We start from the raw sequence: 26,467 nt of genomic DNA on the forward strand, positions 1-26,467 counted from the left end.
TGGCGTCTTGCATGAGGCTTGTCAAGGCGTGGGCCGTTCAATGTACAATCAACATGATCCAACATGAAAGCAAGCTCCGACACGATCCCATTGGGGAGGGGCCCGTGACCATCATAGCATCAGCTGCTGTGCGTGCGTATCATTCAGCGGCCCTGGCCGTCGCGTAAACGTTACGGTGGTTCCGCTGGACCTTCAGGGAACCCCGTTACGAAGGCGAAGCTGAGGCCCCAAGAACCAAGCCACGCCGAACCAGCATAATAGCTATTCCGTTGGTTTGGGAGAGCCGCCGACAAAATAGCCACGAGATGCCGTAGGGAGGGAGTCAAGCTTGCTTGGTATACGCAGCATGTAGCATTGGATACGTCCGAACTCATACGTATCTAACGAGGTAGGTAGGTACCCATCCCCTCATCATCATCATCATCGTCGTCGTCGTTGTCGTCGTCATCCGACATGCAACAAGAGGACCCCTCATCCAAGCAAACCCTTCCTCCAACGCCAAAGTCAGACCCAATCGATCTATCAGGCATGACCAAGAAAAGAAAGACCACGTACGCACGCATACATACGACCAGAACAAGATCATCCAGCAAGGAGAACACATGAGACAAACAAGAAAACAACCAGGGAAGAAAAAAAAAAAACATCAAGCTGCCGGATCCGACGCGGCCGCGGGGGGCCGCCGTCCCTCGTCCCTTTCCACCGGCAGCTTCACCTCCTTGATCGGATGCAGCAGCATCGGCGGAAGACACATCCTTCCCTCGCCGCCCCGCATGGTGCCCACGGTCCTGTCGTCGCCGGCCGGGTCCGGCGCCGCCGCCTCAAACTCCTCGCCGCCGTCGTTGTTGACGCGCAGGCCCATCCACCGGCGGTACAGGTTCCCGCTGAAGCCGGCGTTGTAGAACCACGTCAGGCCCCTGAGGTTGTGCTCGCGGTCGCCGTAGACGGCGGTCCGCGCGCCGCCCGACGCGCCGTTGCGGCCCCCGTTGAGCACCCGCGCCATGTAGTCGACGGGCCAGGCGCGGTCGACGAAGACGGGGTGCGGCGCGAACACGGCCTTGAGGCCGTGGTGGAGGGCGACGGTGGCCGGCCACATCTCGGGGAAGGCGTGGTGCTTCTTGAAGGCCGTCTCGCGGTGCATGGCGAGGAGGAGGCGGCGCGACATGCGCGACGCCGTGATGATGTGGGCGCGCCGCGGGGGCCTGCGCGTCTCGTAGCCCGTGATGTCGTCGGCGAGCTTCCAGGTGGTGCCTTCGGGGTCGAAGATGGGGGAGAGGGTGAGCAGGTCGGCTTCCTCACCCACGCCCCAGGCGTAGCGGTCGCGGTCGTAGGTGGTGGGGGGCGCGGGGTCCGACGCGTGCTCGAACCAGTCGGCTTGGTTGCCGGGGCGCTCGGGGCCCCAGATGGGCTTCTCGGCTTTGTTGTTGTTGGCCGCCGCCGCCTTGTCCGAAACGCCGCCTTGCTCGGTCTGCACGCGCACCAGCTGCTTGAAATCCTCCCAGCTCCCGTGCACGTGGGGCATGTAAAACCTCGCGTTGCGCTCCCACAGCCCCTTGCGCGGCTGCTCCTTGGCCCATCTCTCCAGCTTGGACAGCAGGTCGTGGTAGTGCCCCGTGTAGCGGATGTCCATCTCCCACTGCCAAAAGTAGTCGTACTCGGGATGGTGGTACGCAAACAGCTGCATCGCCATCTGCAGCCCGCGGTACGAGCCATGCACGGGCAGGGTCGGCCCGGTCGTCCACAGGTCGCGGACGCCCTGGTAGACGGCAAGCATCTGGGTCTCGGACCACAGGGTGGCGATGCCCTGGAACTCGCGCGGGACCGTGTCGTTGATGCGCCGCCGGTACTCGTCGTCGTCGGCCCAGACGGGGTGGCGTCCGTCGTTGCGGACCTGGACCAGGAGGTGCACGTCGTAGCGCCCGCCCGAGGCGAGGGAGAGCTCGGCGATGAGGGCGCGGAGGTTCAGAATGTCCTCCTCGCGCCAGGGGAACTCGTCCCAGCATCGGAGCACCACGGCCGTCCTGCCCATGCCGCCAGCACCAGCGCCAGCACCAGCACCAGCACCAGCACCAGCACCAGCGCCAGCACCAGCACCAGCACCAGCACCAGCACCACCCCGCGGGGCGCTGCTGCGGGCAGGCTCCTCGGCCGCCTTGGGCTCGTCATCGGCGCTGCGGGTCGCCACCGGCCTCGCCTTGTCAAGACCGTCGCCGCCGATGTAGAACCCCCTCGGGGATGGCTCGCGCACCTTGAGAGGCTTATAGCGGCCCGCGTTGGCCTGGTAGCACCGCCTCTGGACATCGGCCCAGTCGACGTTGCGCCAGTCCACCTTGCCGACGGATTCCCAAACGGCCTCGGCGCCGGCCTTGTCCCCGTGGTTGCCGAGCCCCAACCCGCCGGCCCGGACCGGGTAGCCGTAGCCGTACGGCCCGTAGCGCCCAAACCGGTCGAAGCAGACGTCCTCGGGCAGCGAGAGCAGCTCGTACGAGCCGATGACGTTGTCCGGGAACCCGCTGGGGCGGCCCTCCAGGTAGCGGATCGACGGCACGCGCACGGTGTTTTGGGCGTCGAGGAAGCACTCGCGGATGCCGTCCTCGGCCGGCCGGGGGAGACCCGCGCCGGGGTGCTCGGAAAACGCCTTGCTCGGCGGGGCCGTCTTGTTCTCGACGCCCGCCTGCGTGCCGTTGTACGGGCCGTCGACGTCCTCCAGGCGCGGGTACTGCGGCCCGTTCTGCGCCAGGGGCACGACGGACTTGGCGCCGCCGTAGTACCGGGTCAAAAACTCAAACTGCTCCCAGGCCGGCGGCGCCGCGGGCTTCTTGTCCAGGGTCACCTTGCCCTCGGCGATCCTCCTGTTCTCGAGCTGGCTGGCGCGGATCAGGGCGAGGATGAAGAGGACGATGCTTGCCATCATGCCGAAGCAGAGGCCGCGGACGATTTTGTGGCGCATGCGGTATCCGTACGGGCCGACGGGGAGACGGCGCCGCGCGGGGGGCGCTTCGGGGCGCCGAGCGGGGTGGATGAGGGCGGCGGCGGACGAGGCCGAGGACGAGATCGAGGACGAGGTCCGCCGCGAGCCCTCCGAGTCGGACGCGTCGGTGGTGTCGCCATCGTCCGAGTCGTCCGAGGAATGCTCCGAGTCCGAGTAGCGCTCCTTGGTGGGCGATCCCGGGAGGCGCCGCGTGCGTCTTCGGGATGGAGGGCCGCCTCTGTACAGCGGTAACCTCGGGCCCCTCGCCTTCCGGGCCCGGAAGGGGAAGGGGCTCCAGGCCGTGAGACCCATGACGGCGGGAGGGGATTGCACGGCAGGCTGAGGAATGTCAGTCAAGGTTCACCCTGGGAACCAAGGAATGGAAGTGAGGGAATACTATGTACACAGCAACTATCGTACTCAGACCTGCAGGGCTGCTGCGTGCTCCCGCGCAGGGTATGCCTGCGCGACGTTTGTGCTTTTGGCCCAACCCCGGGATGCAAGGGCCAGGACGGACGTGTTGTTGTGATGATGCGACAGCCGGCAAAGGGCGACCGGACGTGGTCGTTCGAACGAGAACCCAAATTGCCGGACGCACAGGTCACAGGTCACGAGGGTGGTTGTTGGAGCCCAGCGGGACACAGAATTGTCTCGAGCCAGCCGCTCGGTACATACACATCCATACAATGCATAATTCACTAGGTAGCTAGTTATTGCGCACGCAGTATGTACACCGCATGCGCGTGGGTCATGGCTTGGGTCCTGCTGATTGGCGTGGTGCCGCACCCGTGGGGTGTTTGGGCGTGGGAGGTGCTGTTGCCGAGCAACCAGGCCAGCCCAATCGGGCTTGGCTCCATCGCTGGCGGTCGCCCCACTTCTTTTCCGATCGGACCTGTTGGCCGTCCCCGATTGACAGCTCTCTGCCAAGCCCGGTGACCGCCGGGGGGGGGGGGGGGGAGATCCCGCCTGGACCCCGGGGGCGGCCTCTATACGCAGTAGGTAGTGTACTGTACTGTGTAACGTTACCTATTAAACCTATTAACATTACACAGTAATACTGTACATACCATCGAGTTGGGTGTACCTAGGTATGTAAGCTGCAGACCTTGCGCTGGTACCAAACTATGGTACAAGCAGCGTACACTGTACGGAGCAGGGAATTAGCACTACCTTAGCTACGCAGTAGTATACTGCGTAGGTCTCTCACACTTCCAGTACCCAGCTACCTAGGTAGGTACCTTGGGTGCTTTGGGCTGCGCAGAATTCCTGTCGCACCCCCCCAAGAGTCCTATATCATGGACGTTGATCAAACATCCATATCATACCTACATCCCGCCTCTTTGCTGACTTGCATAGGATCCGATATGTCTCTCGGATGGCATCCTCGGACATTTGCGACGTCGAGAAGGGACGTGTCAGCCTCGGATCCAAGAGATGGACACAGGCACACACGCTCCGTGCACTCCTTTTCCTTGGGGCCGCAGCTGGCTGCAGGACGCCGATCCAAGCCAACTTGGACCCGGACCCTTCGCGCCAGCCGAGCCTGCGAGGCCCGTACAGCAGGGCTGCATACTAAAAGCCAGGAGAACCAAGCCTTTTTTTTCCTGTACTTGGTCTTGCTCGCACCCGCAAGGCCAATGGGATCGCCGAGCCCAAGTCGCCCCTTTGTCCGAAGCCCATCACTGTCCAACCTCGCTGTGGGTACCCCGACCGAGTCAAGCGAGCCATCGGCATCCAATATCGTGGGTTCTTCGTACCAAGGCTTGATCCCTCAGCACCGGAGATGTCTCAATCTCTTGCTGCCGGTCGAATGCAGCCTCCCATGGCCCAGCGTCGTGCCACGGTCACCCCAGCAAGAAGACCGAGAGACAGCATCGGCCAGCTCATCGAAGCATGGTCCCGGTTTCACATGCGGGGGTTCGAAAGGGCGTCAAGGCGGGGGGTGCTTTGCCCAGCACGAGAAGGGATATACCCGAATGAGCCCCCTATGTAACCTATGTAAGAAGTACCGAGGAGAGGTGCCGGATGCTGATGTCCATGTCCGTCACGGAGGACGGATGGCTGGTACGGAGCACCGGTCTTGATGTGCCCCGAGCACCCTTGCAGGCCGAGAGAGAGCATCGTTGTGCCGTTCGGTCATGTGCTAGCCATGCAGATCATCCGTTGGGGACGTTGTTGTCCACCCACGTTCCCACAGGGCCACAGGAGCGGAACCAATACCCGCTCAGGGAGCGTGCTTTCGAGTCGCACATCGACACCTCTGGCCATCATGTGCACCATCCTCGTGCTCCTGGGAGAGCGTGCGTGGCAGGCTGGATGTGGATATCGCGGCTCCGACTGGTCAGAGACAGCTCAGTGTGGCTCGCCGGGTGTGCTTTTCATCTCAGGTTACCGCCCGAGGTAAAACATGGAATGCCTTTCCGTCCTCCCCCCTCCCCGTGAGCCACCAGAACACCGAGCCTCTTGTAAGCAGCACCACCAACAGCACGCAGACGTCGGTGTCATGACCGCTCATCACCACGGAACCACTTGAAATCACAGAACCGCTCAAGCTCATTTATATCAGGCTCCCGTTCCCTCTTCCTCTTCCTCTTCCTCTTAGGAGCTCCATCTCTCGCCATTGACCGCTCCCCCGTCCCCCCGCCTCCACGTACAACCCACCTGAAGCTTCCGCTTTTCCCCTCCCGCGCCACCGTTCCAATGTCTCTCACCATCACCACCTCACCCCCCCAAACCCTCTCCCTTCAGATGGAGGCTGCTGAAGGGAAAGCCCCCCCGCCTCCCGCTCCTTCGGCACCGCATCCAGCACAGCGGTGCCAGCTCCAACCGCACCCCGCCCTCCCGCTCCCCCCGTCCACGCCCCTCCGCCAGGACCGCTTCCACGTGACCCTCGACGGCTGGGCCCTGTTGGCCCTCTCCGCCGTCCTCGTCCTCGCCATGCACTCCATCTCGCGCCCCGTCCTCGACATGGTCGTCCTCTCCGTCCCGCTGGGCCTGCTCGCCCGCAACGACTACCTCAACTTCCTCAAGCTCGGGCCCGGCGGCACCCCGCCCACGCCCGCCGGCTGGGCGAGGCTGACCTTTTACCGGCTGTTTACGCTCCAGGACCCGCTGCGCGCCCCCGCGGCCGACCCGGCCCAGCGGCCCGCCTGCGGGATCCTGGCGGCTGCTGCCCGGGGCCCCGGGAGCGCGAGCGGATCCTTGGGCGGCGGCGGCGGCGGCGGCGGCGGCGGCGGCGGCGGCAGCGAAAAGCGGGGGCTGCCGTACCGGCCCGGCCCGCGGCCCGCCGTGGCCGGCCTCGCCCCGCAGCGCCAGCTCGACCAGCACGGCGGCGCCTCGGCGTCGGCGCGCCTGCGCGCCTCCCTCGCCGCCCTCGCCGCCCGGCGGCCCGCCGACTTCGTGACGGCGACCTCGTGCCTCGAGAAGCACGGCCTCGCCCTCTTTGCGCGCAGGCCCGTCAACGTCTGCGGCAACGGCGAGATCTGCCACGTGCACAACACGGACCGGTCCATGCACATGAACCTGCACCCGGACGACATCCGGGAGGTGCTCGAGAAGGGGTGGGGCCAGAGGCATCCCCTGGCTTGGGAAAAGGGGGAGGGCTTGCTGGGCGGGATGGGCGTGTCGGTGGAGGCGCCGGTGCCGAGGACCTTTGTCATGATTTACGCCCCGAGGGGTGAGTCGCTTTGTTCCTCTTTCTCCTTCCTCCGGGAGCCTTGGGTCCGGATATGCGACGTCATGAGACGCCCGGGACAAGGAAAGCTGACGGGTGCATCGCCACGCAGACGACCAAGACCTGCGCGTCATCGCACGCATCATCGAGGCCGCCATATGGTACACCACCGCCGAGAGGACCGAGTTGGAGCTGGTTTCCGAGACGTCCTTGTAGATTTCGCTGCTTACGGCACTCCCACTCACTCTCTCTCCGGGAACACCCGTTGTATGGGGTAATAGAGGTGATTTACCCGGTCGGTGCATCTATTTCGGGGCTTCTCACAAGGATGGGTGGCAAGAGGCGTACTGCAGTCCAGGGGACATGGCATGTTCTCGAGTGAAAAAAAGACCCTCTAATTAATGAATTCAGCTGGTGATGATGTGATGTGAGTATTGATGATGTAGCTGGACTGCCAACCTCAGCAGAAGGAACAATTCATTTCCGAAAGCCAAAGGAGTGCACCCTGGTAGAAGTTACAAACACGAGAACGTAGAGGATATTCTCATTGCGTAGGTAACCCACCATCGGAATAGCAGCACGAGTTCCGCTCATTCTAGGCTACCTATGCCGCATGGAGTATTAGCAAACAGGGGACAGACAACACGGCACGCTCGGGCGCATCCTGATGGCCCAGAACATGGGAGACGATATGACATTCCCTCCTGCTCCTCCTGGTACCGTAGCTGACAGACCAGACTACCTCCGTACTACCAGCATTGTATTATATACACTGCCCCACGGCTCTCGCACACGTCAACACCGCACCAAATCATGTCTTTTGCAACAACGACAAGCTTTTTGACCTACACCTACCTAGCCTGCCCCCATCTCCCCCCAGTCCCTTCGTCTTTGTCCAGTCCGGTTCGATTTGGTATTCCAATACAGGCTTCATCCACGGTCAACATGGACAAGGGAGAAGGTGGATGAACGGCAAATTCCTTTGTTGTTTCCGATATCCCATCCGAAATACACAGACAGACAGCTTGAGCCAATTCTCCCAGCGTCCGCCTTCCTCCCCCCCCCCCCTTTCCCCCTTTCCGTTCCTTCTCCCCACGGGCTTCCTCGTTGTTTTCTTCCCGGCATCAAGCATCCAAGGCGGCCGATGATGGACCATACCCACGCCGACCACGATGCCTTTCCCCTTATGTCACACAGCCCGTCCCCCCCCTTCCCCCACACGCGCAGCTCGGCGGAACAAGCTCCACATAGGGTAGCCTTACCACCACAACCCCTTTCCTCGTCTCACACCCTCCATTACGGTTTTTTGTTTTAGTACACACGCTTCACCGGCGGCACGGGCTTGCACTCGTTCTCGTCGAGCGTCGTGTCAATGACGCGGCGGTACGACAGCTCGACCTTGCCGTGGGGCTGCTTCTGCCAGCTGAGGGTGTGCTTCATCCAGTTCTTGTCATCACGATCCGGGTAGTCCTCGCGGGCGTGGGCACCGCGCGACTCCTTGCGGTTGGCGGCGGAGACGGCGGTTTGGGTGCTGTTTTTTCGGTACAAGACACGTCAGCGGACACGTTCACGATGATGCATACAGTGCTCTTCTGTTCAGGGTTGAAGGGAGGGGAGGGGGAGGAGGGTAGCACGTACGCGCAAGTAAGCAGGTTCCTCAGCTCGAGCGTCTCGACCAGATCCGAGTTCCAGATCATGCTGCGGTCCTTGACGCCGACCTGCGAGAACATCTGGTCGATCTCGGTGATCTGGCGGACACCCTCGTCCAGGGACTCCTGGGTGCGGAAGACGCTGACCTCGCGCTGCATGGTCTTCTGCATGGCAAGGCGAATCTCGGCGGTGCTCTTGGGGCCATCGGCGTTGCGGAGCTTGTCCAGAACCTCAATCGAGTCGGCGCCCGCATCGGCCGCGACGGGCTTGTGCTTCGCGCCGGGGGTGAACTTGTCGCGGATCGTGTGCGACACGGCGCGGCCGAACACGACCAGGTCGAGCAGCGAGTTGGCGCCCAGGCGGTTGGCGCCGTGGACCGACACGCAGGCCGTCTCGCCGCAGGCGAAGAGGCCCGGGACGACCTTGTCGTTGCCGTTCTCATCCACCGTCAGCACCTCGCCCGTGTAGCGGGTCGGGATGCCGCCCATGTTGTAGTGGACGGTGGGCAGGACGGGGATGGGCTGCTTGGTGACGTCGACGCCGGCGAAGATGGCGGCCGTCTCCGAGATGCCCGGGAGACGCTCGGCCAGGATCTCCTTGGGCAGGTGGCTGAGCTGGAGGTAGATGTGGTCCTTCTCCGGGCCGACGCCGCGGCCCTCGCGGATCTCCATGGTCATGGAGCGAGAGACGACGTCGCGGGAGGCCAGATCCTTGGCGGTCGGGGCGTAGCGAGCCATGAAGGGCTCGCCCTCCGAGTTGAGCAGGATGCCGCCCTCGCCACGAGCACCCTCGGTGATGAGGCAGCCGGCGCCGTAGATGCCGGTCGGGTGGAACTGGACGAACTCGAGATCCTGGTTGGGCAGGCCGGCGCGGGCCACCATGGCCATGCCGTCGCCCGTGCAGGTGTGGGCCGAGGTGCAGCTGAAGTAGGCACGGCCGTAACCGCCGGTGGCCAGGACCGTGTTGTTGGCGAAGAAGCGGTGGAGGGTGCCATCCTCCTGGTTGTAGGCGAGGACACCGCGGCACTCGCCGTCCTGCATGATCAGATCAATGACGAAGTACTCGATGAAGTAGTTGGTGTTGTGCCTCAGGGACTGGCCGTAGAGGGTGTGGAGCAGAGCGTGGCCGGTACGGTCGGCGGCGGCGCAGCAGCGGTACGCCTGGCCACCCTTTCCGAACTCGCGCGACTGACCACCGAAAGCACGCTGGTAGCTGTGGGATAAGTCCGTCAGCGCTTCTTTGTCCCATCTCTTTCTCTCTCTCTCTCTCTCTCTCTCTCTCTCTCTCTATGCCCGCCACCGCACGGCGGCGCCAGGAGGAAAGCCACCTACATCTTGCCATCCTCCGTCCGGGAGAAGGGGCAGCCGTAGTTCTCGAGCTCGACGATGGAGGCCGGGGCCTCGCGGGTCATGTAGTGAATGGCGTCCTGGTCACCGAGCCAGTCGGAGCCCTTGACGGTGTCGTACATGTGCCAACGCCAGTCGTCCTCGTGCATGTTGCCGAGGGCGGCGTTGATGCCGCCCTGGGCAGCGACGGTGTGACTCCGCGTGGGGAAGAGCTTGGAAATGCAGGCCGTGTTGAAGCCGGCCTCGGCCAGACCGAAGGCGGCACGGAGACCGGCACCGCCGGCACCCACGACGACGGCATCGTACTCATGGTCCTGGAGGTCGAGGGGGAAGAGTTTCAAGTGTCAGCGGATTCGTCTCGGGCGTGCGGGCCAGGTCGAAGGGGACGACGTACGATGACCGGGTACTTGCGGCTGACATGGGGCGAGGCCTCCTTTGCGCGGAGCGAGCCGCTGGTGATGACGCGGGCTGCCGAGGGAGAAGAAGAAAGAAAGAAAATAAAAGTCAGCCTTCGTTCTGCCTCATCCCGACCCAACGGGCTCGGGGTTTTTTTTTTTTTTTTCGGAGGGAATGACCGTGGAAATACCTACCAGCTGGCCGTGTCGTGGAAAAGGCCCGAGCCGGGCTCCTGGACATGCGCGAGAGCTAGAATGCGGCGTCTGGTTAGCCCGGTTCATCCAAGGCGGCGGCGGCTGCCATCGTCATGACGGCCGTCATGTGCACAAGAACGAGGGAATTGGACGCCAGGACCGCGAGCGGGCGGCCAGGGCAGCTCCCGAGGGCCAAACTCACCGCCGGCGTCGAGGCCAGACGCCTCCAAGCCATTGAGGAAGCCATTGTTGTCTATCAAGGTCGGAAGGGAGAGGTGGTGGGCATCCAGGAGAACAAAACGAGCCTCGCTACCTTCTCATGTTCGGTTCAACTTTGGCGTTGGCCGTTCCACGTCCCCAAGTCCCGACAACTCCCAGCGGCCTGCTCGGCCCTCAGCCAATCAGCGTCGACTGATTACCCGAGTTGCCGGCGAGGGCCGCTCCCCGACCCGCCCCAACCTCGAGCCCGCCGGTGCCAAGTGTGGGGTGGGGCTCTGCTGCCGCTGGGCGGGAGCGACGGGTGGAGGGGAATCCACTCCATGTGACTTCCTCGGCTTAAGCCACTCGCTCACGGCGCAAGTCCCTAAAGGCATGTCTCCATTGGCATCAACTGTGTACGCAGTATATAGTAGTACTGGGTCGGTGGTTGTTACCTAGGGACCTATTGTGGATCACGTTCACGTTTCCATTCACGTTCACATTCACGTTAGGTCATTCGCAACGCTTACCATTGGTCCAAGCATGCTCGTACTTGATCCACCTCCCGTCCCCCTCTCTGCAATTACAATTCCCGTCTAATGCAATAAAAGCTCTATGTATGGGTGCTGTGGACAAGCCGGCTTGCTGACAAAGGGAAGAAAAGAAGAAAGGAAGAAAAGAGCATCTAGGTAGCATAGTATAGGTTTGCAACCGATGATCCCCGTCCCGACCACCTCAAGCCCCAGCCCCCCTCGGGTTACTCCGCCAACACCATCCTCAGCATCACCAAGAAATTCTCCCTCAGCTTGTGCACCTCCTCCACCTTGGGCTTGGCCGGCTCGCCCGCGTTCCTCCTTAACCTCTCCTGCCTTCTCGCTCTCCTTCCCCTCTCCGCGTCGATGGGGTCCAAATCATCCTCCGCCTCCGCCCACACCTCATCGTCATCCGACCCGTCCTCATCATACCCCATCTCCTCCAAATCTCCCTCGTCCAGCCCAAAATCGGCGGACCGGAACGACAGCGCCCCGGGCTGGAGCAGCCTCCCGTCTTCGGGCGGCGACCCCTCGGCCGCCATCTTCTGCCTCGTCTTGTTGTGATGCCACTTTTTCCTTGCCTCCTGCCACGCAATCAGGGCGTCGATCTCCTCGATGGCGCGGTCCCGATCGATGAGGCCTTGGCCCACGGCTCCTTGGAAGAGCGCGTTGATGTCGAGGCTGCCGTTCTTGGGGCCGTGCCGCAGGAACTCGAGGATCCTCTCGATCCAGCCCATCAGCTGCGTGAACAGGCCGTTGTCGTGCGTGTGCACCTCGTGCACAAACTTGTAAAAGTTGTGCTCGTGCCGCGCGCAGAGGTCGATGAAGGCCTGCACCGTCTTGTTGGGGTCGGCCGCGGCGTCTTGGTCGCGGCAGCGTTCGACGACCTATGGGGATGGCATGGCATGGTTAGCATTTCCGGCCCGCGGGGTTTTTTCTTTTTTTGCTTTTGCTGCTCACCTGAATCATGTCGTCCACAAACAGGGCAAAGTCCGTCACGCTGTTGTAGACGTTGGCCGACTTGTACACCCTCACGAGCGGCTCGTAAAAGATGGTAAACAGATCCCGGAACAGCTGCAGCGTGACGGGCTCCTCGATCAGGCTCAGCATCATCGCCTTATCCCTCTGCCGAGTGTACAGCTTCGTGAGCTGCTTGAGGTACGAGAACAGCTGGGCCCCCTTGCGCAGCTCCTCGTCCACGTTCTCGATGGCGTTGTTGAACGCCACGTAGGCGTTGAACAGCCTCTCGACCTGCGGCGGCTCCAGCGCCGGGCCCACCAGCTCGGACCGGAGGATCGCGACAAGCACGTCGATGCCCTCGGCGCTCGCCTCGTCGCGGATCGCCTGCTTGGTCTCCTCGTCCGCGTCCGTGTACGCCTTGAGCTTCTCGACGAAGACGGCGTCGCCGATCTTTTCCGCGAGCGCATCGATGGAGCGCTGGAAGCTGCGGATGCCGTCGTGCAGCGTCATGGAAAAGATGCGCTGCATGAGCGAGCGGCTGCCGAAGGGCTGCGCCAGGAAGATGTCGAGGATGCTGCTCATGACGGCGGCCGGGTTGGCGACGCGGATCACGTTCTTGACAACCGTGTAGGGGACGAGCGAGTGGATGCGCTTCAGCTGCTCAAACAGCTCGGGGGAGTTGTCCTCGGCGAGGAAGATGTGGTAGATGGTGGCGGCGACCTCGATGCGCAGCCACTCGGCGAACTTTTGGTACTGCAGGCTCAGGTCCTGGATGGTTTCCTTTTCGCGTATCTCGGCGAACAGCATCGTCAGGCCGTTGCGCTCGACAATGTCTTGCCGGAACCTGGCTGGGCGTTAGCGCGGATCGGGGCGCCCTCGGCGTTCGGACAGGCTTACTGTTCCATGTAGACGTCCAGCTCGGCCGCCCGCTTCCGGGCGATCTCGTAGAACTTCTTCTGCTCCTCCACCCGGATGTCGTCCAGCTTCTTCCGGAGGGCGATGTCCTCGACGTCCTCGTCGCCCAGCGTCACCGGATCCTTGGTCAGGAACTCCTCCATGGCCTTCGTGTTGGCGATCTGGGGGTTGTGGAGGAGGGTCCGCAGGTACGCGCGCAGCGAGATCCTTTGGGTCTCCCGCCATAGGATAAGCGTCTGCTGAGGTCAGCGGAGGATCGCGAGGCATCATGGTCTCGTCCGGCTTGCGACGTACCTCTGGTGATTTGGAGTCCTCGACGTCTTGCGGCTTAGGGATCGGTTCGTCCTTCGCCTTGGAGCCAAACACGGTCCTCAGCCTGGGGCTGAGGAGAGACGGAGTCGGCGGCCTGCCATCCACCGAGCTCCGAGGCGAAGGCCGATCGCCGGAGCGTTGGTCCGGGACCGTGAGCAGCCTCGGGGCGGCATCGCCCTGGTGGACGGAGCCGTTGTGGCTGGGCGGCCGTATCGACATCGAAGACAGAGACGACCTTTCCGAGTCGCCGCTGTCCCGGGTGCCAAATGTGCTGGGGACCGTGGAGTCTGCCTTGTTCTTGTGAGGAAGCGACGGGAGGATGCGGCCCGGCAGCTCGGTGCGCAGCCGCTTGTGCAGCCGCGCAAAGTCGCCGTACCGCCGGCCGACGTAGTGCTCTCCGCCGTTCTTTCTCCGTACCCGGAGCAGAAATTCCTTGGCGTCGCAGTTAGCGGAGGGGAGCCTCTTCTTTGGCGGGCAAGGTGACTAACGGCGTGCATGTGCTGGCGGAAGTTCCTCTTGACGGGGACGAGCCTGACGCCGGCAACGTTGACGTCCCAGCCGTTCAGGAAATTGCCCTCGGGAAGCGTGGACATGATGCCGGTATCGATAGCATTCGCGTCAACGATCTCAATCTCGGAAAACCTGATCCTCTCCTCGAACCCCGAAGACGTCGGAATCCCCGATACCATCATCAGCTCCACCAGCTTCTTGGCCTTGGTCGCCAGCTTTCTCCTCTTGGTCTCCTCCAGCCGGTCCTCCGAGGACGATATGTTCTTGTTTGCGAACGACTCGAGGAACTGGGGGCGCGAGGCGTTAGCACCCGGTTCCGGTTCGGCCAGCGACAAAAGGCAGCCCGAGATTCCCTACCACTTGCAGCTTGTCCTGCCAAAACTCCTTCTCCTTGGCCTTGTCAAGGAAAGGAAATTCGCGAACGTGGTGGACAAAGATGTACCGCAGGATCGGCAGCTCCGAGTCGTACGGCGACACCTCGCCGTAGGGGGACTTGAAGGGGGCGCCGAACCGGCGCAGCGCCGTGGGCGAGTTGAGCTCCGAGATCTCCCATCTTACTTGCTCCGAGATGAGCTCTCTCTTCAAATCTGTCGGGCGGTCGGGTCAGCCTAGGTTTCTGCGCAGCATGCCATCGTGCAAAACCCTGTCGTGGAGAACGGCGCACGAACAGTGTTCTTGTTTCCCCGTGAGGGCTGGTTTGGGCGACGGCGGCGGCGTGGGGCCCTTTCGCGCCGGCAGCTCCGCGGTCTTCTTCTCCGACGGCACATCGATCCCGTTTTCCTTCGGGATGCCGTTGGGCGAACCCGGCCCGGAATCCGAAACCATGGTCCTGAATCGAAGCAGCAGGGGGAACCGGCGCAAGACGGAAGGTTGCTTAAGTAAGTGATATCGTTTGTTTTTTTCGGAGGGGCAGTATCGGCGACTTTCGAGGTAGATACAGCTAGGTAGGTTGCCCCGGCAGCGACGGAGGTTGGCTCCCGGGAATCGTCGGGTAAGAAGAGGTTGTATGTCCAGGAGAGCGCTGATGCGCTTCTGTCGTGCGTGCTGTGCCGGTCGGCCGTGGGATGGAGGCTGACGCCGCGGGGCCGCTTCGTCGCCGTGTCACGGTGTTTCCTCCCGGTTCGGATGGGCGGCAACAGAACGGCCGCAAGGAAGGGCCAACAACGATGACAACCCTGAGGTTGGGACAAGACGAGATGCGTCCTACGCGCACGCCTGCAGACCGACCACCCAGGGAAGGGACCCAGGCTTGGGACCAGGTCTCAGGTCAGGTTCTCGGGGCAACAAAAAGAAAGAAGCGTTGGCGGTTGTTTAGATTGCGGCCTGTCTTACAAAGGGCGGCGCACCCCCGCAGTCTTGATGCAGCGTAACGACACGACCAGGTACGGGGGCGCTTCGTCCCTGGTGACAGCGTTCAGGTCCCTTTATTTGTTTCCGGAGTTGGATCTGAACGGGGATCCAAAACTGTCGCCAGCCATTTCCAAGACTTCCAAGATCCTCCCAAGACGGGGCGGTGTCTCTGGGCGAAACCGTGCCCGGGATGCGTGCTGGTGGATTGCGGATGGGAAACCCAAATTTCCCCCCTCCCCTCCCCCCTCGGAAACCGCCTGTGACCGCGCTTGCAATGACGCATCTGGCCTGTGTGGCGCCTTGCGCTGCAACTCATGGCGCCTATCCCCGTGCCTGATGACGTTCATCTCTCTTGGCAGCATCTCTCCGGCACCTTGGCGGGCCACCGCCTGAGCCTTAGGTCCCGGATGTTGCCAGGTGGAGAGGGGGGGGGCGGGCGGTCCAACGCGCTCTGGGGTGTTGCACAATGTTTATGTATACACAGTAACTACCCTCTGCAAGATGCTGCTGGGCTGTCACGCAGCAAAACTTGATTTCTACCGTTGCCCAGCCGGCTCTCCAAGTCCAAGGTTCCTGGCGGCAATCTACTAAATTGTACACAGTACACGGTAAATCTCCACCGAGATGGATGGAGACACTGTCTGAGTTGAATTGCATGCATGATGCTGTGATGCTGTTTTTGGAAGCGCGGCTTGCCGATCAGACCTCCATCCCAACGCCAAATCCAGCTCGCCCAGGGATGTTCCTCACGTCGTCCATGGGTCCGTTATCCGTTGTTCATCGTTCATCATCCTCCAACCCGCCGTTATAAAAAAAAGCTGCACCGCTGTACACTGTAGCAGGCATTCCTCCAGCTCCAGCGCAGCGTGGACAGGGCTCTCCTGGCTGAGCCTCTCCACCCCCCCCCCCCCCCCCCCTTTGCTGTGGAGCCATCGAAGAGGCGACTCGGGGTCTGCGCCTCATCTCGTGACGACGAATAGTACATCCTGTGGTCAGCACAGGTGGCTTAAACACTCATCGGCGGGGCTGGGTTGTACCAACGACCGACCCGGTGAAGCGATGAGCACGCGTCCGGACTGGTTCCAGGTTGTCGTATGGAACAACGAAACGCTGTTTGTACGCAGTAGGGAACCTCGCCACGAGGGCGGGCAGCTCAGAGCCCAGAACATGGCACGGGCCCGGAACAGCGAGAGATGGCGATGATGTGATGCTCTAATTCGTAAGCCTCGCGGAGGAGGGCTTCGTGGGTAGCCCGACTCCGAGCTGACAAAAGTGATGATGTGTGCGCCAAACGCCACCCCTCCGTGACCCGTTGAACCCAACGCCGAATCATACACAGCCCACGGCCCTGCGATCCGAACCAGGGCTGTCTTGCCGGTGCCGTCGTCTCCTTACAGCTCGTCAAACACCCTCAGCACGTCCTCCTTCGACGATGCCGATCCTGACCCGGAGATGCTCCACAGCCCAGCACCACCACCACTACCACCACCACCACCACCACCACCATCACCTCCTCCTCCTCCTCTTCCTCCTGCTCCTCCGGCCGGCCTGGTCCCTTCTGGACGATGCCTGTCCGCCTGGATCGCCGCCTCCTTGCCCTCGGTCGCATCCCCGACGGCGCCTCCTGACACCGTCGCCTCTCCATGGCTCGTCGACGCGGGGCCGGGGCCGGGGCCGGGGGCGTACCTCGCAGCCAGCAACACCGCGACCAGCAAAAACACCACGATGCTCGTCACCACCCAAAACGCCCTCAGCCGGCGCCTCGTCTTCTCCTGCCACGCCCTGTCGGCGCGCTCCCATCCTTCGACGCGCTTCCGGACCACGTCGACCCGCTCGCTCAGCCCCTCCATCACCTCCCGGCTCGCCCGCACGCGCCGCTGCAGCGCCTCGATGCGCCGCTGCTGATCCGCAAGGTCGCCAAACGCGTCGAGCTGCGCGCGCACGTCGGCGTCGAGCTCGCTCGCTTCCGCCTGGAAGGCGGCGGTGAGCTGCTGGGAGCGTTGGGCGAGGTCTTGGAGGGCGGCGATGGTGGATTGGAGGGAGGAGAGCTTGTCGAGGAACGAGTAGCAGGTTTCGTCGAGCTGTTTGGTGGTGGTGGCGGTGAACGTTTCGAGCTCGGTTAGGGTGCGGCGGAGGGCGCTGATGGGGGGGCGGTTAGCCAGGGTTGAAGAAAAAAAAAAGACAGCAGGTGGCAGCAGTAACAGTAGTCGTAGCGGTAGAGGGGAATAGGAGTTGGGAGAAAAAGGGTGGGGGGGAGGGGTAACAGGGAAAACAGGGGCTCGCTCACCTCTCCTGCGCTGCGGCCCGTTGCTGCTCCCTAGCCAGCGCGGCCGCCAGCGCGGCGTTGTTGGCGTTGTCCTTGGCGGCCTTGGTCGCCGGCATCATGGCTTCGTCGGCCGAGGCATAGAGCAAGCTCGTCCGTCGGCTGTCGCTCGGGGTGTGGAAGCCGGGCGTGACCCCCTCGAAGCGCGAGGACCAGTCGAACGAGGAGCGCGCCTGAAGGGATGCTGCCGACTGTGCGCCCGCCGAGCGCGCCGCCGAGCGGGCCGTTGTGCTCACTGTCGTTGCTGATGCGCGGTGCGGGCTGTTGTTTCGGCGCAGCCGGATGGGCGACGAGAGCTCCGAGATGGACCGTTTGAATTGGTGTCGCGGGCGCCCCAACGGCGACGACGCTTTGGAGGGTGCATCGCCGCCATTCTGGGCCATGGTCGGGACCAGGGGACCGGGGCCGAAGCTCCCTACACGGCACGTGCAAGGTTGGGCGGGTTTGGCAAAAGCCGTACGTAGCAACTATGGACCTTACTGTACGAGACGCTAACTCTCAGGCCCGGGATCCAACATGGTTGCGGAGTCGACACGATGATCGATGTCAGGAGACCCCGGGCCCCCGGGCTGCGGTGGGAAGGGTGGGGCGCGCAGGACTGCGGTTGGCGGTTCGCTCACGCAAGCATGTGAAGCAACCACACCACTACTGCGTGCTATACATGCACCAGGTAGGCTGGGACGAAGCCATCACCAGGTATACGTGAAGGTCAGGTTCACGTATGTACACGGCCGTCTCGGGCGTTTTCTTTTGTGAGAAATCGTGTATTTTGTGGCATCCATGGATGCGAAGTCCTCTCGTGTCGGGTGCGAACTTGAATTTCCTGTCGTTTTCAACAAACAGTCCTCCCCCCCCCGGCTGTGTGTGTAACCTATCTAGATAGGTAGTCTAAGCCGCTGATGGTGTACCGTACACTCAACAACGTATCCAGCCCATCCGGCTGGGAACAATCCATCGCCGGATCCAAAGCTTTTCTCGGCCTTCGCTTTGGCCCACCATTGAGTGCCCTGAAGCGATGGGAGGCTCGACGCACCCGCACCCCCGGTCTGGCTCCTCCCTACCACCATCTCTCACCTGCTCTGCCGTGGTGGACGGTGACAGAATGCCTCGCCAAACGTGCTGCAACTTGCTTCCCCCCCCCCCCCCCCCCCCTTTGTTGTCTCGTCTTTCCTCCCCCTGGAGTCCCATCTCCACGATCCCCCGCCTTTTCCCCCCCCTTTCCCCCCCTCTTCTCAACGAGGACCCCGCAAGTGCTCCTCCGCGAAACCCGTTAGGACCGTAGGCAGGTATCAGAGCCGCGTCCGTCGGACGCTTCACGGGAAGCAGCGCGTCGAAGAAACATGGCTTTCCACGCAACGACCCAGCCGAGCTCACGAGTTGAGCAGCTTGTTCCTCTTCTCCTTCCTCTTCAACCTCTCCAGCCTCTTCTTGTGCATCTTTGCCGCCAGCTGCTCGTAGCGTTCCTTCTCCTCCTTGGCGGCGCGCTTCTCCTTGAGGGCTTGTATCCGTTTCTGCCGACGGGATCTCGGGGTCAGCATCTCGTGCCGTGGTGGGGAGGACAAGGTCCGACATACCTGGCGCTCCTCCTCCTTCTCCGCCTTCAGCTCCCTCTCCTTGGCCTTTGCGGCCGCCTGCGCGAGCCTGGCTTTCGCCCGCTTCTCATATGACGTCAAGCCGGAGGCTGGGCGGAAGGCCTTCTTGGGTTCGTGCCACTGCTTGCCTGTCCCTTGTTGTTAGCGGCGGCTTCTCTGGCACGGCCGCTTTCCGAGCGGAGGGGCGCGAGGCCGTACCATTCTTGCGCATCCCGAGGAACTTGGTGGGAGCAGCGGCCGCGCTTGGCGCCGGGGCCGGCGCCGGGGCTCCTTCAACAGCCGTCGCAGACATGTCGGCGGCAAATGTCAAATTGTTGGTTGTGGCGGCGAGAAGACGGCGAAGAACCTCCTCAGCTCAGAAAGCGGTCAAGATTTGGCTGCAGGCGGCATCGAAAATTTGGGCGGCAGAATTCCAGCCCGCCTTGGACCATTACGGTAACGCGCTGCTGGGCCATGTGGGGTGAGCCACTTCAGCCCACGCACGTGCCACCTGCGGCTGGAGAGGGGCTAGAAGGCTGGAATGGGACGCCGCCCAACCAGCTTCCTTGACGGCCGCAGCTCGTTCGCTTTGGGTTTAGGGCATGGCGATATCTTGAACTGTTTTCAGCGACCGAGTTCCCAAAAAAAAGAGCGTCTGATATGCGTACACAGTATGTACATACATAACAAGCCACTTGTCGTTATCGCCCGAGGCTTCCTGGCGCTTACGTCATCCCGCTTCTGTCACTACCTTCAGTAGGTACTAGGACTACTAGTTACCTAGTTAGTGTTCACCTGGAAACCGAACGCCACCATTGGTCCCTGTGCTCACGTGCGTTAATGTGGCACAGCAGTTGCGACAAGTGGTTTCCTTCTGCCTCCGCCCTGTTTTGCGCAAGCCTGGACAAAGGGACGTGCTATGCTGCTTCGCCAAGCCAGGGACATCTGCGAGATCGTGGGGTAAGCGGGGCCAGGGAAACGCGCCCCGTTTCGATCTCATTTCCCTGCCCGGTGCGAGCGAGCGACGAAGCGGATTCATCAACCGACCGACAAAAGTCATCCATCCCAGGGCATGCTATTGACACCTGGCATTGTGCATTGCCACAGCTCATCTCTCTGCTGTTGACGAATGTCCGCCAGCTCTCCGCTCTTTGTGGCGCTGCAGGGGTCTTGTTTGGATAGCCTCAGCAGCCTTCATCTGGACTGACTCGGCTAGGAAATGAGTGCGTCGTCATGACCGCCTCGGCGTGCAGTGCCGAGTCCTCCGCGAGCGGGTATGCGGGCAGCGTCGCCTCGAGCACACGCAACCGCCTGCCGCGAGTCCCAGCTGGTCGCGCTGCCGCTGTTGGTTCCGCTCCTACAGAGAGCATACAATTTTCTGGAAGGGGCCAAGAGATGAAGCCCAATCCAAACGAGATCTCGTGGAGGAGAAGCGCTCTTTTTTGTTTTTTTGGCCAGAGAAGGCTGAATGTTGGAGAGCGTTTTTTTGGGGGTCGAAACCCACGCTGTGCGTGTCCCGCTGACCGTGTCGGACCTTGGTTCCTGGAGTTCTATGTCTCGCTTTATGCACCATTGTCCGTGCACACCTTGTCTGGTGTCTGTTTCGAGCCCCGGTTGGACGAGGCCAGATCACTTCATTAGCGTTACTCCGCAGTGGCGCCTACGGCGGGCTCGAGGGACAAGCCGACAGCCGGCGCCATGTGCATCCCGCCGGCGGCGCTTCTTCCCAGGATGAAGGAAGCCTGGAGGGAATGCGCGCTGGCTAGGACGCTTCGCTGGTCGTTTGCTGACTCGCAGCGTCGACGAGGCGTTGCCCAGCTGACGGCTGTTTCCTAGCAACCCAACCCCGGAGGCGTGCGCGAACGGGCTTCTGCTCAGCTCTGGGGTTCCAGGTTGGCCAGAGACAAGCTGAACGCCCCAAAACGGAGTTCCTCCTCAGCCGTTGACCCGACCGAGACCAAGCCCTGTGGGGTGTGCGGCCGTTCCCTGAACCATCTGGGAGTTGAACCAGCTGCCCTCTCTCGGTTGTGCCGGGTTTTGTGTGCCGAAGGATAGCACAGTGCGCAGGACTTGGCTTTCTTCGGTTGGGTTACGCTTCTGGATGCTGCACCGCTCCAAGTTCCCCCAAGGAGGAGCGAAGTCCGTTGGAACGTGGCCACTTGCAGCAAGATCGCAGCAGCCATCGTCATTCACCATCGTTATGAATCGTGTTGACTTCGGGTTAGCGGGGTAAGCGATGCGCCAGACAGTGAGGCACAGGTGCTTGTGCAGCCCGTACGAGAGCCGTGTGGCCGCCGAATACGAACAGATCAGAGGAAAGAGGGGGGAGGGGATCGTCTTCCATCTTCGCCGTTCTCGAAGGCTGCAGATGCAAGACACGCTGGACGTGGTGTTGTAGTCGGCGCTCGCATAGCGATTGGATGCCTCTCTTGTAGCTATCGATTCTGTGTGTACGGATATGTCACCCCCCCCCCCCCCACGTACGCAGTACTGAACTAGTGCGAAGGTGAGTGTGATTGTATGGTTGTATCGACGGAGCAACGTCGCCGGAGGAAGGTCAGGCAATTTGATGGCAAATTCGCTCTCGCTTGGTTGTTGCCCAAGCCTGCAGAAGGTCGCACCTTGAAAGACTAGCAGCTCAAAGTGAACAGAGAAAAAAAAAGGAAAACAAAACACCAACTTAAGGTTCAAGTAACACGACAGCGCAGAGGTCCAGAGAGCCAAATTATTTTGGGTTGAATCTTGGGCGTCTGAGCCGTCGGGGTCGAGATGAGAAGCGGGAGGGCCAGATGCAGGAGAAAGGGCCAACCACTGGACGGCACTCCGTACCTGCGCCGGTCCCTGAAAACGGCAAGTTCGCTTTGCAAGGTTCTGCACGCAATCCGGGACAAGACGCTGGGACCAGGTCCTTGCCGCAGGGGAAGATGGGAAGATGGCAACAGTGCCCATCGTATTGCCAGCACTGTCCCCCTGCCATCGGTTTCTTGGGTTTGAACCCCCACCCTGCCCGGCCAATTCCCCTTGTTTTGCCCTTGGCCTGTTTCACCCGGCTGGCCCTTTTCCCGTTCGCTCCCTTCTTCTCCGTCCCTCTTTTCCAGGGCTTCCGCTCCAATCCTCCTTCATCCTCACCATCAACGCCGCCCTCGCCTTGTCGTTCGCTGACAAGTTTGGTACAATCCCAGACGCAAATCGCGAGATTTGCTCTGGCTTTGGCCGTCCATTCCTTTACTTGCTTCACCAGTCGTTTGCCTTCGTCCGGGACAGCGTTCAGCTGGGTTTATTGTTTGCTGTCGCTTTGTCTCTCTCTGTCTCTCTCGCTCTCTCCGGTGTCTTTTTGGCAGCCTCGCGATTTCTTAAATGGTGAGTAGGAACACCTCGTCAACACGGCGTCTCGTGCTTCTGCGGCGACAGACCCGGCTCAAGGGCTGGGCTCGCAGACAATGGCACAGCCAATTCGGGTCATTCATTCATTCATTGATTCCCTGTATCGCGATCGTGTCGACGTGACCCGCCCGTTGCTAACTGGGTGGCAGATCGCAGACTGCAATTGTTTTTAATAGTTTAATTCTCTCCGCGATCGGCTGAGCCACGACGACAGCATCCCTCTCCCTGGCCACGGACTGCAGACGGCTGCTCAATCCGCCAGGAGAGTCGTGGTCTTAGCATTTCCATGTCCTCCGAATCATCCTGAGTTGCCAATTCCTTTCCGGTGCCGCGGCGCGGCTCGAGACCACCATGGCAACCACGGTCGGACCCGACATGATGATGATCGACCCTTCCACCCCGGACTCGCCCGGCCTAGGACCGATGTCTCGCTATTCCGCCGGCTTGGCCGCGGCCGATACCATGTCTCCGAACCCACAGTCGTTACCGCGTTCGAACCCACCTCCTCCTCCGAATCCTCCCTTCGTGTTTCCTCCCCGCCCGTCTTCGTCTTCGGCGTCAACTTCCTACTCCCGACCGGCCGGTCGCAGGCCAATGTCAGCGATAGAACCGCGCACCATGATGTCCTCGGCAGGCGATCACGACGAAAAGCCCGTCTCACGATCACCGGCGCTCCCGGCGTTCTCGTTCAATCCGGGTGCCTCTCTGCCGCCCGCGCCCCGGGACAACATGTTCTTGAGCCCGCCGGAATCGCCATCGGCGCCAAGCTCTCCGCGGCTTTCCCCGACGCGTCCTTCTGGCCTCCGCCATCGCAGGGGAGGCAGCGAGTTCGTGGGCGGCAAGATTCGCGACGGCGAGGCCATCACCGTTTTGGCTCCGACCCCCGCGAAACCGGAAGGGGCCGCGCCCTCGCCCTCGCTTCAGCCCACACGTCCGCGCAGAGGACATGCCCATCGCCGGTCGGCCGCAATCTCGAGCCATGATTTGTCTTCCATCATCATTCCGCCGTCTAACTTGGGCGCGAAGAAGGGCGATAGCGCGCCTGCGAGCCCCAATCTCGGCCAGCAGCCGTTCGAGATGAAGTTCCCGGCTCCCGCAACCCCCGCCAAGACCGAAACCGCCGCGTCGACGCCTGCTCCCAGGCGGTCCGCCGAGCGCCTGAGCAGCCCGCCAACCCCCACACCGCAGGCCGAGCAAACGCCCAAGTCGAATGCGCGAAACAGGGTCGGCTTTTCCGACACGCTTGAATACATCCCGAGGCCGGTGTCCATGGTCTCGACCGACACCTCCAGCACGGTGACGGCGAAGCCTGGCCACTCGGTCTCCGGGAGCATATCCTCTGTCATGTCCATCACCGTGGAACGTGATATGAGCGCGTTCCAGCCCTCTGCGCCCAGAGGGGATGACTGCCGCCCGAGCACCGCGGGCGCCGTCATGGAACGTACCCAGACGATCCAGGAGCATGACCCTTCTCTTCCGCTCCCGAGGCGGAGGGGTTCGATCCCGCTTCTTGGAGCTCTCCCTTCGCTGCCTCTCAGCCCGGCCACACCCAGCCCGACAAAGGCCTCCAAGAAATGGGCGTTCTTTGGTCGTGACCCGGCGGCGGGCGGCTCACCCACGCGGGCCCAACCTGACAGCCCGCGCTCTACCGTCTCCCACCTGAGCATACTGGCCCGCAACTCGCTCGATCGCGTGAGGGATATGGCGCCGGAGCCTCCCAATGAGCAGGAGGAGACCCCCAAGCCGCTCGCCAAGAAGCGAAGCAAGAAGCAGAAGAAGGTCAAGAAGTGGGCCGGCACCATCTTGTCTCGCAAGGGCAAGTACCGCCATGGCAAGCAAAAGAAGCGCGCTCCGACGCCCCCGCCGCCGCGGCCTTTGGAGCTGGAGGACGATGCCGATGACGCTTCTCTGAATATGGCATCCGAGCCGGAGCTTGGCGGCTCCCAGTCACCTGAGAACGAGGACTGGAAGTCGTGGACGTTCCCCAAGCCCGCTCCGGCTTCGGATGACTACCCCATGATCGACCTGGACGCGGCGCTGGGGCCCTTCAACACGCCGCTTCCGCGCAATCTGGAATGGGAGGCGGCGCAGAAGGCGGGCGGCCTGCACAAGAAACAGCTCCACAGCGCCGCGGGCATGAGCCGGTTTACGGGACCCGGCATGCACTATTACCATCGACGAGCGGAGAGCGCGCCCGAGCTGGCGCCGTTCGAGGCTGCGCGCTTCGGTTTCCCGCGCTTCGGCAGCAGCTCGACCATGGCGGATGTGTTCGAGGAGGACGAGGAGGAAGAGGAGGAGGAATCGAAAGGGGTTACCGCTGGCGCCCCAAGACCTGCCGCCGGGACGTCTGCCGAGAAGCCCAAGGATCATCCTTCCGTGCAGGCTGAGCCGGCGCCCGAGGCAGGCTTCCCATCTGGCCCCCGGAGCGACGGAGCCGTCACGCCCGCCACGCCCGCCGAGTCTGCGGCGACCCAGGACAAGGACACGGTGTCTGATGCCGCCTCCAAGGTCGAGACGACGGCGTCGACGCAACCCACCATCCCCAGCGACAGCGACATCATCTTTGTTGATCCTTGTGCGCCGTTTATGAGAGAGGCCCCCGGAACCCCGCCGTGCAGCGCCATCTCGTGTGTCGAAACGCCCTCGCCGCGGCAGGTTTGTCGGCCCCCCAAAGACCTGGCTCCCGTGGATGTCAGCCCTCTCCACCTGCCGTCGGCCTCGCTGGGGCCGGCTAGTCCCTGGTCCATGACGCAGTCATCATCGGCCTTCCCTTCTCCAAGGTCGCCCATGTCGTATGACGCGCATTGCATCTCGACGGCGCCGTCATCCATCACGGACGACAATTTCGAGTCGCTGCTGATGGGCGAGCCTGGCCCAGAAGTTCGGATCTCTGTGGACGACATACCTTCGCTGACGAGCAGCAACTCGACCATGACCCGCGACAGTCTGTTCGCGACGCACAATCCCCAGGCGAGAATTCCGCCCCTGAGCGCCGACCTCCCACGGCCGGCGTCTTTCACGTCGACGGCCTTTGGTCGCCGTCGCTCCAGCCTGGCGAGCCTCAGCCGTCTCATCAACAGCTCGCATGGCGAGCGCAGCAAGCTTTCGATCGAGGTCACGGCCGACAGCGAGCCGGAGAAGAAGGCCAAGGCCAGCAAGGCGAAGCGTCTAAGCCGCATGATGCAGTTCTGGAAGCCCAAGGAGGGCAAGACGGCCTAGGCGGTGCGCGGCCATGTTGGATTATGGCTTTTAGAAGGGGAGTGCGGTGTTGTATGAATAACGGGGTGGTTTTTACGGCGTGCTGGGAGGAAGGGCGATTTTTTTGTGCAGTTTTTTTTCTTCTTTCTAGGCGTTTTTCCGAGGGTGGCATGAAGGATATGAGCAAGCAACAAGCAATAAGCATGGCAATCTCGCTGCCACAGATGTGCTTGAGAGGTTTCAGGACAGCTGGGGTGTTGGGGATGGGGGGGAAGGGGTCAAGGTATGGGAGGAACATAACGAAAGGGGACGGGGTATGGGGTATATGACTTGGAAGGTGGCGATGGCTTTTTGTTTCTCCCGACGTAACAAACATTTGTACATTGATGCGTCGCACCATGCGTTGCATTGGTGGCAGCGGAGGGGTTCTCCGGGCCACGATGAAACTACGAAAGCTGGTCGACCTTGTATATGTTGTGTGTCTATTTGGGCTGCTGAGCGCGTGTGTTCCATGTAAGCGTTGTCTGTTGAATACTATCTTGTGCTGTTGCTGGGTCCCAGTTGGTTGTTGCCCGTGGCTCTGCCGCCGGGTGTGTTGAGTTCCCGGGGCCGCTAAATGGCCGGGGGCTGACCTCGGCTTTCAGGGCCGCTTGGCTGGGCTCAGCGGAGCATGATCAGCGGAGCATGGGCAGCCTCGCACCGGGGCGCGCGTGCTGCCTTCAGCCTCATAAATTGAAAGCGACATCGCAACCACAGTCGATCGCAGCCCTGTTGCGTTCTACGTCCCCTGGTTGGTAGTTATTCAACATTTGGGTTCCGGTGCCATCTCAGGTACCTAGGTTTCATAATACTTGCTGGGGTTCCCGTCTGGAAGCCTGTCTCCGCTGCCAACCGTCATCCAGCAACCCATTCCCCAGGCTCATTGCCTCATTTCTCAGCCGTGTTCAACAAGCCCAACAACCTGGAAGTCGGGCTCAACCTCC

At 62.0% G+C, this 26,467-nt stretch overlaps 7 protein-coding genes across 7 annotated transcripts; 2 read left to right on the forward strand and 5 right to left on the reverse strand.

Moving 5' to 3' along the window:
* Positions 1–646: 646 nt before the first annotated feature.
* On the reverse strand, positions 647–3,283 carry VTJ83DRAFT_466 (uncharacterized protein; the record flags this gene model as incomplete). The annotated part of the gene is made up of 1 exon (XM_071011173.1): positions 647–3,283. The coding sequence occupies one exon, from the start codon at positions 3,281–3,283 to the stop codon at positions 647–649; it is 2,637 nt and encodes an 878-aa protein (XP_070869819.1).
* Positions 3,284–5,671: 2,388 nt separating this feature from the next.
* Positions 5,672–6,860, forward strand: VTJ83DRAFT_467 (uncharacterized protein; the record flags this gene model as incomplete). Its single annotated transcript, XM_071011184.1, has 2 exons — positions 5,672–6,647; positions 6,757–6,860. 2 exons carry the CDS (start codon positions 5,672–5,674, stop codon positions 6,858–6,860), a joined length of 1,080 nt encoding a protein of 359 aa, XP_070869820.1.
* A 1,095-nt stretch (positions 6,861–7,955) lies between these two features.
* VTJ83DRAFT_468 (uncharacterized protein) lies at positions 7,956–10,477 on the reverse strand (the record flags this gene model as incomplete). The annotated part of the gene is made up of 6 exons (XM_071011195.1): positions 7,956–8,175; positions 8,283–9,506; positions 9,626–9,954; positions 10,035–10,108; positions 10,231–10,285; positions 10,433–10,477. The coding sequence occupies 6 exons, from the start codon at positions 10,475–10,477 to the stop codon at positions 7,956–7,958; spliced, it is 1,947 nt and encodes a 648-aa protein (XP_070869821.1).
* Positions 10,478–11,185: 708 nt separating this feature from the next.
* Positions 11,186–14,483, reverse strand: VTJ83DRAFT_469 (uncharacterized protein; the record flags this gene model as incomplete). Its single annotated transcript, XM_071011206.1, has 7 exons — positions 11,186–11,848; positions 11,922–12,765; positions 12,819–13,072; positions 13,131–13,580; positions 13,637–13,945; positions 14,016–14,245; positions 14,327–14,483. The coding sequence occupies 7 exons, from the start codon at positions 14,481–14,483 to the stop codon at positions 11,186–11,188; spliced, it is 2,907 nt and encodes a 968-aa protein (XP_070869822.1).
* A 1,916-nt stretch (positions 14,484–16,399) lies between these two features.
* VTJ83DRAFT_470 (uncharacterized protein) lies at positions 16,400–17,714 on the reverse strand (the record flags this gene model as incomplete). The annotated part of the gene is made up of 2 exons (XM_071011218.1): positions 16,400–17,147; positions 17,296–17,714. The coding sequence occupies 2 exons, from the start codon at positions 17,712–17,714 to the stop codon at positions 16,400–16,402; spliced, it is 1,167 nt and encodes a 388-aa protein (XP_070869823.1).
* Positions 17,715–18,701: 987 nt separating this feature from the next.
* On the reverse strand, positions 18,702–19,215 carry VTJ83DRAFT_471 (uncharacterized protein; the record flags this gene model as incomplete). The annotated part of the gene is made up of 3 exons (XM_071011229.1): positions 18,702–18,842; positions 18,906–19,051; positions 19,122–19,215. 3 exons carry the CDS (start codon positions 19,213–19,215, stop codon positions 18,702–18,704), a joined length of 381 nt encoding a protein of 126 aa, XP_070869824.1.
* Positions 19,216–22,637: 3,422 nt separating this feature from the next.
* Positions 22,638–25,505, forward strand: VTJ83DRAFT_472 (uncharacterized protein; the record flags this gene model as incomplete). Its single annotated transcript, XM_071011240.1, has 1 exon — positions 22,638–25,505. The coding sequence occupies one exon, from the start codon at positions 22,638–22,640 to the stop codon at positions 25,503–25,505; it is 2,868 nt and encodes a 955-aa protein (XP_070869825.1).
* Positions 25,506–26,467: the final 962 nt, after the last annotated feature.

The sequence above is a fragment of the Remersonia thermophila genome, chromosome 1, assembly GCF_042764415.1.
Source record: "Remersonia thermophila strain ATCC 22073 chromosome 1, whole genome shotgun sequence".
Classification (NCBI taxonomy): Eukaryota; Fungi; Ascomycota; class Sordariomycetes; order Sordariales; family Chaetomiaceae; genus Remersonia; species Remersonia thermophila.